Raw genomic sequence first — 13,989 nt, 5'->3', positions numbered from 1 at the left:
TTTGCAGAACATTTAATCTTCTTTGTTTATAATTCCTGAAATCAGGACTCATGATACTTAATATAGGTTTATGTTAAGAACTCTGTCCCATTATGTCAAATGCCAAGATGTTAATCTGTTCCTACTTGCCAAAGTATTAGATGGGGAAGATTAGCCTATGTTGCACAATATATAAACTAAGTTTCTAAACCTTTCAACAAAGAGACAAAAAAACTTTAGCAACTAAAATTGCATCAGCTTATTGAAATCACAATTTAGGAACTCTCTCCTCTTCTTACATGTGGATTATTACCAAACTTGGAATCAGATATCTTGCTTTAAGTTCACTTTCATAGAAAGTTAAGTTTCTTTTGGTCTGAGATAATAGAAAACATTTAAGCTAAAGTTTAAAATAACTGGAGAAAATATATTTACAATAAAAAAGACCTACATGGGTAGAGCTTGAAAATGTGTATATGTATCTGTCATGTACACATTGGATGTAAACATGTGATAGAAATTAAGAAAAAGAGCAGTCCTTCAAATTTGCAGATCAAAGCAGGGGTAAACAGAAGAGCTCCTCTGCAGGAGGGTCAGACTCAGGTGGCACCACGGTGTCTTACACTTTGAGCTCCCTTTGCAAGATCTATGCTACAGGACACAATTTCCTTGTCTTACAGTCACAGGATCCTCCAGCGGGTTCTCGATTTCAGCCTGCCGCAGGAACACATTCCCACGGCACACCCGCCAAAGCATGCGCTCAAAAGTAGGGATGCGCTCCCGGTTAATCACACCAGCCACGAAGCTGTGGGAAGAAGAGCCAGAGTGGGGACTCTATTCCACGCCACAGGGTGGAAGGCTTCAAGACAAAGGAAAGTGAGAGGAGACAGCAAAATGACAAACATGAAGCTATGCATCGTTAAGTCAAAAGGGCTGCCCAGGTCATATTCTCGGACCCAGCACAGGGCCGACCGCACAGCTCAGGACCTGTATCCAAAGTGACTGAGGAGCACCTCTCAGCAGACTCAGAAAAGAGCACATTCTAGAAACAAGTGAATGCCCTGCCTCGCTGCTCGTTTGAACAGCAAAAATGAACATGAGCCCACTGAGCTGGAGGTCTGACTGGAACTTACCCAAGTCTTAAAGGTGTGCCTCTTCCCATCTCACTTGGCTCCAAGAGGGACGAGGACTCTTCCAACAGGTCTGGATCCGCCATCTGCTGATGATGCAATTCAGCCTGAATTCACAAATCAATTAATATCTAATGAAAATAGTTAGTGGCATGCAGGGAACGAGGAACCAGGAGATAAGTTCAGAAAATAAAGATGAAAGAAACTATCAAAAGAGAAGACATACCCACAAAAATAATAAGAAAACAAAGGAAAGAAACATGAGATAAAGACAGCATAATTACCCCCAGTGAAGCACCTGGGGAAACAGTTTTAGAAATAAGGAATAAAGAGAAAACATTAGATGATGGTGACATGTATAAATCTGTTAATTGGTGGAAGCCATTTTTTTCTCCTATGTTTCTCGAATGAGCCATTGAAAGTACCAGGAAATACCTTTGCATGCAGATAGAAGCTGAAGTGTTTCTTCCTTTTGAGCAAAAAACAAGGCAGCTCTGGAGATAACCCAAACATCAAATTTCTAGGCAGCCACCGACTACAATTTTCCCTGTGTGAGAATGTGAAAGATGGAGACTCTCCTTCCAAGGAAGAAAGCAAGGCACCATCGCTGTCTTGAACAGTGTGATCTGGAGAAAGACAGAGGGGTATCTCCAGATATCTTGGTTTTCCATGCTCTTAAAAAACTCAGAACATGAGAACTTGCAGCATGGCCACTATATAAAATGCTCCAAACCATGGGATTTAAATAATATTCCTTTCTCCAAAAGGATAAGAAGCAGAGCGGCTGAGCAGGCCTCCACTGTACCCACAAAGGGAAGAAAAAGTGGAACCATTATCTGAGTGTCCCATTTCTGACCAGGAATCTAGGAATATTAAGTGCATGTAGGCTTTACAGTTTAAAGATTCTTAAGCCAGGAACATACAATAAGTCAATATAGACGTGTGGGCTAGTTTAATTGTTTAGATTTAAAATGATTTCCACCATGACAGTTTATACAATGAAATGAAAGAGAAAAGGGACCTCTCAGATGTAGGTCTGTATTTCCTAGTCTCTCTCCCTCATCCTACCACCTTTTGCTCTCACTAGGAAGAAGCTGCCATAAAAATTAAAGGTGAACTGACTTTTGCACTTCCTGATCTCCCCAATTTTAATATCCATGCACTACTTGTTTGAACAAAGACTAGAAGTAAGCAGAACAGTCTTCCTTTCCAAAGCAAAATTAAACAAAAAGTCAGGAGAAGTCTTCTCTATGATTTCCATTCCAAATTCCAACTTGATCCTATTCCTGTCAATCCTGCTATCAAAAAATGCCACAAGGGAACCTCACTGGATAAAGTTATAGGATCATTAAGTATAAAGTCAAAAGGGTTGGGGAGGAACTGAGTATAAACCAGAAAGCCTAAAAAAGTGAAAGCAATTGTTTTGGGAAGTAAATTCTAAAAGCACGATCAACTTCGATCAAGGAAAAAAAAAAAGAGGAAAAAAAAAAATGAAGGGCAGGCATTGGGTACACCAGAGGGCAGAGACATTCTGTCATGAGATTTGGATAAGTTTAAGATGAGGTAATGGGGGCACAGGTTACCACTTGTTTTCAAATGGAAGTTCAGGGGGCTTTTTTAATTGCTACTTAAAATCAAATGAGCAGATGGCAAGCCACAGGCAACTTGTTTTGAGGATCCAGACAACTACAGCTGCTTTTCAACTTGCTTTTGGGATGTCTCTGACCAAAAAACAGAGGAACTGACTGGCTACTCATAAGACTCCTGCATACATCCCTGCGCAGTTCACAAGGCCTGGTTTAAGTAAGCCCTGAAGGTCAGACTTGGCGCAGACATGTGCTCTAAGGGGGACAACTAATGGAACAGCAAATAGTGCTTAGCAAACAGATTGCTCCAAAGACTGTATCTGGGACTGTCCGAAAAAAACAATTAAAATTATATAAACTTGCAATAATACCCTAATTAATTAACTGTACTACTTCACACTTCAGGATCCTAAGTCTTAGAGAAGAAGGTTAAAAATGTTTAAATAAAATAATTGTGCCTGACGGGAAACCTTGATGACCAGAACCACCACTGAGGGCCTTTAAAGCAATCTCCGAAACTACGCCAAGTAGCAGCTAAATCCTTATCTGGATCTGGGCTCTCTAATGAGAAACTAATTCTCTAATGAGAGCCGACCTTCCTCCAAGTCATCTGCTGTGCTCTTGGTCTGACCCCCATCCTTCAGAACACTGAGCCCATGCTTTGAAAAAGGAAGCAGCAGAACTTCAGTAGGTCTATTGCTACACTTACAGTATAAGGAACACATCCAGTTCCAGCTACATTAAGTACCAAAAGCAACATTTTACTTCCACTTAACAGTGAGAAAGAAATTATATTTCATCACCTAAGGTATTCATCCAAGCCCCAAAGGAGATGACAGATGGTAAAGAAAAGTAAAGAAAGCAGATGGATGGAAAACTCAGAAGGATAGGAAGGCAGGGATCTGCATGCCATTAACCATTACTTTTCCAGTCTTCTTTATGTTCTCATATGTTATGATGCTTATGGTAAAAGATGCAGAGAAAGCTCTCCGGCTCTTACACTTCTTCAAAAACAAGAAGACTGAGAAAAGGATAATCATTAACAAGTCATTTTAAATGCTCTGGATAAGAAATGGCTAAGTCCAATTTGTAATCATCTTAAATCATGAGAATATTCAATATATGTTTATTTTTCCCCTTCTGCACACCTAGCCAATTATAACCCCTATGCCTTAAGATGGAAAGACTGTTTTCCGATTAGCCATTTTCTGATAACTCATTATAATAAAGTATTGATCAAATCATAGAAAAAAGAAGGGTATGAAATTGGTAGTGTTTCAGGCCATTTGCAAATATTGTAATTGCAGGCATGGAAGAAAATCTCATGAAAAACCTACATTTCCAAGATTTGAGGTCTCAAGCTTATCTTTTGCATTATTTGAAGTATGTGCTGGCATGTGCAGACACTTATTCTGAGCTCTTGTCTCTTATCATGGCAGCGACACCTGAGGCTGCTGTTCAGTGGCAGGGCAAGGGCTGGCTGAGGCTCCGAGCTACAGGCAAAAGCAGACTGTGCAAAGGAAAAGGCAGAGCGGTTCTCACCAAAAGACTCCCTGCACTGTGATGGGGGGGCTAGAAGTGAGAGGGGCTAAGGACAAAAGCCGCAGGAGGACCACTCATAGCCAAGGACTCATGCTCAACTGTACTTCCAAAGATTAAAAATAAAGTTTTGCATGCACAGGAAGGAGAAAACAACCCACCTTGGATTGGGCATGAAGGTCATGAAGACATTAAGCCTGCTTTCTCAGCACAGGCATTTCATGTTTAGACTTATTAATCACAAAGAAAATCCCTAAATCCATAATTTATGATTTTAAAATCTTTATACCATCTTTCTAAGTGGTTTCTCTTGCTTTTATTTTAACTATTTTAAAAAATTTATTTTAACAGTTTAAATAACTATTTCCTTTAAGGGAATCCATTTGTCAGTCTTTATTTAGCAACTAAAATAGGAAGCCTATTCAGATCCTTAAACCTGGGAAGTTATGAAAGACATTTATTTTCATGTTTCAGCCACATCCCAGTAGTAAACTAAAGACTACATCCAAAGGGTTTAAAAAGGTGGGGTGAGCAAAAGAATTAAGCCCCAAATGATGCTAAAAGTCGCTGGACTTTGCTCTTGAGGTCAGGTTTACACTGGCTCTACAGGCAGCAGCTTGGATACACTTAGAAAAGCACACGCCCATGAATGTATGGCGGAACTGTTAGGGGACGTGTGCTGGTATGACGAAGTAATTGAGCACGAGGACCATCTCTTTATTCAACTTGGGCCGAACAAAGAGTAGGTGCTTGTTAGATGTTCAGTGGATTAATGAATATAAATACCATAATGTTTAGGCAGATTATCTGTTCATTAAAACCATATGGCATAAGTGGCCATGCCTGTTGCAAAAGATCTGAAACACTTGGAAAGAGTTAATCACATTATCCCACATCATATAAGGTGATGGTATCGGTGACTGGTGAAAGAAGTTACCATCAGTCTCAAAATTCTTAACTCAGTGAGCAAGCTGAATATTCACACCAAACCTCTCTTGATATATAGTCAGAGTCTCATTTTTGGGAAGACCAGGCAATTAAATTCATATACGCTTTCCCTGCTCCCTCCCGTCAAAAAGATTTTTTTAATTAGCATAGCTTCTCTGAGTCAATACTTAGTCACTGAGGAATGTGTCACCTCTTCAGCTGACTTTTTCTAGCCCAGTGGTTCTCAAACAAGTGTGCCTCAGAATCACCTTGTGAAAACACACTGCTGGGCCTCACCTTGAGAGCTGCTGATTCAGTGAGTCTGGGGTGGGACTGGTAATTTGCCCTGAAACAAGTTCCCAGGTGAGACTAAGGCTGCTGAGTGAAGAAGTCCTGCTCCAGTCTAGAGAACTATGGAGAGTTGTTCTGTCCCCAAAAGACAGAAATTCAAAGTAGAACTGAGAATACATCAGATACTAACTAAAATGGGCCCTCTATTTTTTAAGAGCTTTGCCACATTTTGTTGTTGTTGAGTAAGGGAAATAGTTTTACGGGAGGTACACATAAGAGTGACTGGAACAAACTCTGAAGTGTCTGATGTTGCTAACCTAGTGGCAAAGATACCTGTAAAAAAGAGCTACCCATATTTTAGGCCATTGGAAAAGCATGTCCAGGCTGAAAGATAAAACTCCTCAGGTTTAATCAGGAAAAGAAAGCCCTCAAAAAGCCTTGCTCCAAATTCTTTCCATAGGGTCACCTCAGCAAACTGTCATCTGGCAACTTAAGTCACCTAGAACTTAACCCAGGAACTTATTAACAATTTTCCCAATTTTAATGCAATTGAGTTTATGTGAAAATCCAGAAATTTCAAATAGGCACCCTACCAGTACTTCCATACAACATAAAGAAAAACTCTTAAAAAATTAAAGTATGACATGTGGTATCTGAAGTAGTTAAAATGGGTTCAAAGGTTGATAAGCAAACATAGGGAATAAAATGAAAATTAAAATCTGATGACAAAAGGTTTGGAGACGAAACCTTTGTTATAATTCCATGTATGACCAAATATTTCTTGTTTCAACTTAAACCTTAAGCATATACTTACCTTAAAATACAATGTGAAAATTTCAACTAACTGTGTATGCACAACTACTTTAGGGTTCCTTTCCCATCTTGGGATGAAAATCGCGGAAAATGCAAAAGTATGCAAAACCATGTATTACATGAAAAATGGAACACAATCGACATTTCTTCAACTGAAATGGAGTGTGAAAATGGTACTGCTTTCAAACTAGCAAATTAAAATAATTATTGGAATAAAAATATGGCCCAATTGTGCAGGTAATAGCAGCTGCTCAAATACTAGAAGAAACAATAGTCTGACCTCATCAAAAAACTGCTGAGTTTTGCGAAGTATAAATTTTAATTCAGTCAGTTCCAGGAAATTTCTCTTCAGAGCTTCCTGGTTTGTGTTGATTTCCTTCAGCTCATTTTCAATCTTCTCAAAATTGGCCTACAGACAAAAAAAAAAATCAAACTATTAACTCAAACTAAGCTCAATATGCTTGCTCTGCAAGACAGATGAATTCATCCATCCCACAGAACTCTTTCCATCTTGATGGTTCAAAGAGATCTTATATCTATATCTACCAAGCAAACATGTGACTTTACCTGTGCAATTTTCTTTATGGAAATTTTTTTGCTTAAAATTGTCTTTCTTTGTCTATAGATTCTGTTATACATTTGGTTGAATTTTTCAGGAAACTTCTGATGGGTAAAATGAATACCAAAAAGTCCACTGGCCATTCACATTTAGTATGTGAGATTCATAAATTACTAGATAAACTGACATTAACCCAGTAAGGTTTCAGTAAGCCAATAAATATTTATTTAGTGGTATGTGACACTGTTCAAGATACTGTTCTATACCATAAAAAATGAAATTCATTTTAATCCCACCAACAAGAACTTGCAATCAGTAGATGATGCTGACAAGGACAGGGAGAATTACTCCATCTTCCATTCACTCAGGAGAGTACTTTCTGTGTTTAGAAAGAAACTTAGCTTGACTTCTCAGAAGAGTTGTTTACCTCTAGGTCAATCATGTCCCGGGGGAAGGGCACCTCTGGGTTTTCACCAGTGTCCATAATTGGGATATTAGCTTTTCTTATCTCTTTCTCAACAAATCCTAAAATGACAAAATCAAAACATTAATGCATAGCACATGCCTGGAATTGCCAATACTTGAGGAAAAAAATAGTAGGACACAAAACCTGACCAAAAAGAGTTTCATTCTAAGAAAGGTACACTCACACAGATGTAGAACATGCAAATCTTTCTTTTGCCACATTTCTCTCCCTCCTAGCCCACACCCTCTACAGCAACGCTACCCCAAAGAGGGTTGTCATTCCACTTTTTTCTCGTCTGACCTTAAAACTGGTCCTCATCTGCTTCAGCTTTCCACCCTGTACAACTAATATTTCAGAGTTATGACGGTTCTGGTTACAGATGTTGTTGGCAGAGCCACAGAAAAGTGCAATTCAATACATAATTTGACATTCAGCACACCATTAACATAACTGCAGATCCAAAGCATTTTTGTTAAACTGGAAAGCAGTCAGGTCAGCTTTAAGCAAAACAAAACAAAACAAAACGAAAAGCAACCTCACACCAGTTAGGATGGCCAACATCCAAAGACAAGAAAACAAATGCTGGCGAGGATGCAGAGAAAGGGGAATCATCCTACCCTCTTGGTGGTAATATAAATTAATTCAATCACTGTGGAAAGCAGTATGGAGGTTCTTCAAAAAACTAAAAATAGAAATACCATTTGACCCAGGAATTCCACTTCTGGGAATTTACCCAAAGAAAACAAGATCCCAGATTCAAAAAGACACATGCATCCCTGTTTATCGCAGCACTATTTACAATAGCCAAGATATGGAAGCAACCTAAGTGTCCATCATTATATGAATGGATAAAGAAGACGTGGTACATATACACAATGGAATACTATTCAGCCATAAGAAAGAAACAAATCCTATCATTTGCAACAACATGGATGGAGCTAGAGGGTATTAAGTTCAGTGAAATAAGCCAGGCAGAGAAAGACAAGTACCAAATGATTTCACTCATATGTGGAGTATAACAACAAAGCAAAACTGAAGGAACAAAACAGCAGCAGACTTACAGACTCGAAGAAGAGAGACTAGTGGGGAGGGAGGGAGAAGGAGATTAAGGAACATTATGATTAGCACACATAATGTAGGGGGGCGTCACAGGGAAGACAGTACAGCACAGAGAACACAAGTAGTGATTCTATAGCATCTTACTATGCTGATGGACAGTGTCTGTAATGGGGTGTGTGGGGGGAACTTGATAGTATGGGTGAATGTTGTAACCACAATGTTGCTCATGTGAAATCTTCGTAAGATTGTATATCAATGAAACCTTAATAAAAAAAAACGCATGGAGATTTGTAAATCAAAAAAAAAAAAAAAGCAAGACATGGAATAAGGCTCCAAAACATGAGAAAAGAGAAGTATTTCAGATGACAAAAACTGACTTTTCTTAGAATGGGGGCCAAATTCACCCATTACCTAACTGAAAGCTGGTATAATATAGTAGCAAGATGATGGGTTTTGGAGACAGAGAGAACAACCTGGATTCAAATACTGATTCCACCAAGACCACTTATGTTCTTGGTCAAGTCACTTAATCTGATCTTTGGCTTTGCAATTTATTAAATGAGATAACACCCATCTGAAGGAATATTGGGGGGAATGAATTAAATCAAGTATGACACCGTAAATCTCAAAAGGACCTTAATAAACGTGCTAGTTTCTTCTGTCATAAAAAGCTCAAATTAAAAGGTGGCTATCCTGACATCTAAAATTGATAGTGGTCTGCACATCATTTCCCAGAATTCTATAATGTAGTAATTTATAATGCTATAAAACCCATCCCACAAAAGAAGAACCAGTCCCTTTAGCTTGAAGGTTGTCATCCAAACAAGGTTTCCGTTAGTACCACCTACCTCAAATGCCACAAAATCTACTTTTATACAATAAATTCATCTTAATATCAGGATTGCAAGACTCTTTTTCTCCTGTAGGTTTTCTTCTTTTATTAAGAGGACTAGTGTCTTTAATTTTAAACAAACAACTCATTCTATGAACAGCGTACAAGATCAAAATGTACATACGAAGCTTTCGATCCATTTCTTCACATCTTCTGACTTCATTCACAAATTTCCTCTGGAAAACATTCACATCTGGATTTAACTACAAAACAAGAACATAATACCAAATATTCGAATACTGCATCTATTTCCTCTGTTTCACAAGCAACACATCCTGCAAAGTGAAAACCATATTTTGGGTCATATAAGAAACAACACTGATAAAAATTATCTACTTACCTACATGACCTATTTGGGGGCCAGCCACACCAATTAATGATAAAAACCCTTTCCTCACATAATACTGGAATGGAGGCAAATTCGACAAAGCACTGTGGTACAAAATGTTCTTCCCAGGCCAGAAGTCTCAGTGAGCATCCCCCACCAAAATTTCAAGCAGCAGATGTAACCAATGCTCTGCCTGGTTTTCCTTCTCTCTTTCCTAATCAGAAAGGACAGAAGGCAAGCTTCTCTTGTTCTTTTGTCCCAGGGTCTTCACCTTCTAGGTGACAGGCTGGTGGTTTATTCATTCACAGATTAGAAGCAATTTTCAAAACAGATATTGTGGAAAACACAAACAAGAAAAAAACAAGTTCCTACTCATTAAGAAGCTTGCAATCATAGAGAAGATGAACACAACCAATAATACAGCATGTGATAAATTCCACAAAAGTAATACAAATAACTATAATTACTCAACATGGAACATCAAATCTTGCCAGACACTGTAGTAGGCACTGGTATAAATTTAAAGAATGTGAGTTGTCCTAGTTTTGAGGAGCTATTGGTCTATGGAAGAGACAGACATAAACCAATAAACACAATTTGTTGTGATAAATGCTATTAAAAATAAGTAAATTATTGTTGGTAGTTTCTTATATAGTTAAAACATAAAACAACCTACCTCATAATTGAGCATTCCACAATAAGGTATTTGCTTAAGAGAAATAAAAAAATGTCCACAGAGACTTGTAAAGAATGTTTATAGCATTAGTAATAGCCCCAAAATTGCAACGATCCAAAAGTCCATCAAGAGGAGAATGGCTAAAGATATGGCAGTATATTCATACAATGAATTACTACTCAGCAATAAAAAACACCAACTGCAGATACACTCACAAGCAGGTAAAAAATCTCAAAAACATTAGGTTGAGTGAATGAAGCCAGACATAAGAGTTTATAATGTATGATTCCATCTATATAAAGTTCAAGAACAGGTAAACTAATCTACGATTGTAGAAATCAAAACAGTGGTGACCTTCTGGGGTGGAGATTGACCAGAAGTGGGCACAAGGTACTTTCAAGACTGATACAAATAATCTCTTGATTAGGGTGGTGATTACAAAGGTATACAAATTGACCAAAAGCACCTAATTGTATACATTCTAGAGATTTATGCATTTCACTGAAAAGAAATTTCACCTCCATAAAAAAGGAGTGGGAAAAAAGCAACACCCACACACTGGAAGAGTAACTAGTGCTATCTGGGGGATAAAGAGAAAAAGTGTACAACAGGAACACCTGAGCTGGGACTATGGGGGATGAGGCAGAGTTCACCAAGCAGAAACAGGCAGAATGGAATCAGAAACACCACGAGCAATTGAGAGACATAAATGCATCATATATTCAGAGTAGGGGAGAAATTCACCATAGCTGAAGAGAGAGGATTTCTCCTCTAGGGAATCAAATGATCTGATTTCTTAAAAATACTTTTTAGAGATAGTTTAACACATTATGAGAGATTAAGAGGATCACTACAAAATGATAATCAGAACAAGTTCCAGGAAGATGCAACAATTCTAAATTTGTGTGGTCCTAATGAGATGTTTTTGTTTTTTTTTCATTGAGCAAGTAGTACCTCAGCCTCCTGTTCAGAAATTTCCACTTCAAAAAACATGACACTGAAGTGATATTTTATAGGAGGAGTCTAGTAACCATAATGTTGCTCAAGTAATTGTACAATAACAATATCAAAATTTTAAAAAATGCATGTGTTTGTGTGTGCGTTTTAGATTAAGCTCATTCATTATGTTTGTATTATCTCTACCCATACCAATATTTGGTACACTTAATATATCAATAATTTGAAAATCATATTAAAATTTCCCTCTGTGGAAATCTTCTGCATCCGTGGATGTTTTGCTGCCCTTTTCTAGCTTGGATTAATACTTAGCCTATAGGCACAGACCTGATCATCTACATTTGCCCTCTTACAGCACTAAACTATGTTTTCTACCTTTATCTTGCATCTACCTACCACTTTAGCATTTTATTAAATAAATAAATAAATAAATAAATAAATAAATAAATAAATAATAATAATAATAAGGGAGAAATGTGGGATTCACATAGAAATCAAGTATAAAAATCAAACGAATAATCATATTTGACCTGATTGTTTATAGTTCATGATGCGTGATCAAAACTGAAAGTTTCTGTGATGACTGCCCTTGCACTGTTCACCATGTAAGAACTTATTCACTATGTAAGAACTTGTTCACCATGTAAGAACTTGTTCATTATGCTTCAGAAGATTGGAGACTGTTGAGAATTAGGCTTGGGGTTGATTAATGATTGTGCATTGAGTCCCCTATACAGAATTTTATTGTTGTTAACAACCATTTGATCAATAAATATGAGAGATGCCCTCTCAAAAAATAAATAAATAAAATGATCCATAATTGTGAATTCACCTCAAAAAAATAAAAATAAAAATAAATAAAAAAAATAAAAGGAGGCAACTGTAAAAAAAAAAAAATTTCCCTCTGTGTGGACAGATTTGTCTGTTTCTCCTTGTTCTGTTAATTTGGGTTGAGATATTTGAGGATGCTTCATCTGAAAGACTGTGAGGCTGCAGTTGTAAGTTGTGTTCAGATAATGAGTAACCATAATGTTGTTCAAGCGAAGTAAGATGCTATAGAATCATTATTTGTCTTCTGTATATACACTCACACATGCATTTTCTTAACCATTCATCTAATAGTTGTCTCAATAACTCATTTACAAAAATTGACCACAAAATAGGTCACACAGCAAGTCTCAGTAAAGAATTGGTACTATATAATGGTCTCTGATTATTCAATGCAATCAGTCAGAAATGCAATGACAATATACTTAAGTTAGAAATCAGTATCAAAAATGCAAGTTAACATATCTGGAAATTCTGAAATAATTCTAAACAATTCATAGCTCAAAGGACAAATCATAAAGAAAATCTAAAAATATTTAGAATGGAATGATAATTAAAATATTAAAGTCAAATTTTGTGGGATACAGCTAAAGTGATATTTAAAGGGAAACCTATACAAGCATATATGGTTAATTAATATACAATAAAGGAGCCATGGACATACAATGGGGAAATGACAGCCTTTTCAACAATTGGTGTTGGCAAAACTGGACAGCTATATGCAAGAGAATGAAACTGGACCACTGTCTAACCCCATAGACAAAAGTAAACTCAAAATGGATCAAAGACCTGAATGTAAGTCATGAAACCATAAAACTCTTAGAAGACAACATAGGAAAACCTCCTGAATATAAACATGAGCAACTTTTTTCTGAATGCATCTCCTCGAGCAAGGGAAACAAAATAAAAAATGAACAAATGGGACTACATCATGCTAAAAAGCTTCTGTACAGCAAAGGACACCATCAACAGAACAAAAAGGCATCCTACAGAATGGGAGAATATATTTGTAAATGACATATCCGACAAGGGATTAACATCCAAAATATATAAAGAACTCACACACCTCAGTAACCAAAAAGTAAATAACCCGATTAAAAAATGGGCAGAGGATATGAACAGACAATTCTCCAAAGAATTCAGATGGCCAACACGCACATGAAAAGATGCTCCACATGACTAATTATCAGGGAAATGTAAATAAAAAACACAATGAGGTATCACTTCACACCAGTTAGGATGGCCAGCATTGAAAAGACTTCTTAGTCTTTTCTTATAGTCTATTCTTACAACAAATGCTGGCGAGAATGAGGAGAAAGAGGAACCCTCCTACACTGCTGGTGGGAATGTATACTAGTTCAACCATTGTGGAAAGCAGTACGGAGGTTACTCAAAAAACTAAAATAGAAATACCATTTGACCCAGCAATTCCAGTACTAGGAATTTACCCAAAGAAAGCAAGATCTCAGATTCAAAAAGATATATGCACCCCTATGTTTATTGCAGCACTATCTACAATAGCCAAGATATGGAAGCAACCTAAGTGTCCATCAGTAGATGAATGGATAAAGAAGAGGTGGTACATATACACAATGGAATACTATTCAGCCATAAGAAAGAAACAAATCCTACCATTTGCAACAACATGAATGGAGCTAGAGGGTATTATGCTCAGTGAAATAAGCCAGGCGGAGAAAGACAAGTACCAAATGATTTCCCTCATTTGTGGAGCATAACAATGAAGTAAAATTGAAGGAACAAAACAGCAGCAGACTCACAGACTCCAAGAAGAGACTAGTGGTTACCAAAGGGGAGGGCTGAGGCAGGGTGGGTAGGGAGGGAGGGAGAAGGAGATTGAGGGGTATTATGATTAGCACACATGGTTTGGTGGGATCATGGGGAAGACAGTGTAGCACAGAGAAGGCAAATAGTGATTCTGTGGCATCTTACTATAGTGAT

At 37.5% G+C, this 13,989-nt stretch overlaps 1 protein-coding gene across 6 annotated transcripts in view; it reads right to left on the bottom strand.

Annotated features, from left to right (window-relative positions):
* The window catches only part of ATP6V0A1 (ATPase H+ transporting V0 subunit a1), a 55,097-nt gene that overhangs the window by 30,673 nt on the left and 10,435 nt on the right, over positions 1-13,989 (bottom strand). For 4 of the 6 annotated variants that reach the window (XR_012130780.1, XM_073235613.1, XM_017643712.3 and 1 more), the window contains exons 3-7: positions 9,366-9,444; positions 7,252-7,349; positions 6,546-6,674; positions 1,113-1,216; positions 658-784 (exon numbers count right to left, since the gene is read on the bottom strand). Coding sequence is in view for 5 of the 6 variants with exons in the window: in XM_073235613.1 (XP_073091714.1) it covers positions 658-784; positions 1,113-1,216; positions 6,546-6,674; positions 7,252-7,349; positions 9,366-9,444 (537 nt within the window). In the remaining variant the exon portion in view is untranslated. The remainder of the gene's footprint in view (positions 1-657; positions 785-1,112; positions 1,217-6,545; positions 6,675-7,251; positions 7,350-9,365; positions 9,445-13,989) is intronic. The other 2 variants (XM_017643715.3, XM_017643716.3) reach the window with 1 other exon arrangement.

The sequence above is a fragment of the Manis javanica genome, chromosome 4 (genome assembly GCF_040802235.1).
Source record: "Manis javanica isolate MJ-LG chromosome 4, MJ_LKY, whole genome shotgun sequence".
In the NCBI taxonomy this organism is placed as follows: Eukaryota; Metazoa; Chordata; class Mammalia; order Pholidota; family Manidae; genus Manis; species Manis javanica.
Note: the sequence above shows the minus strand (reverse complement) of the source record. Positions and strands in the feature narration are given on the sequence as shown.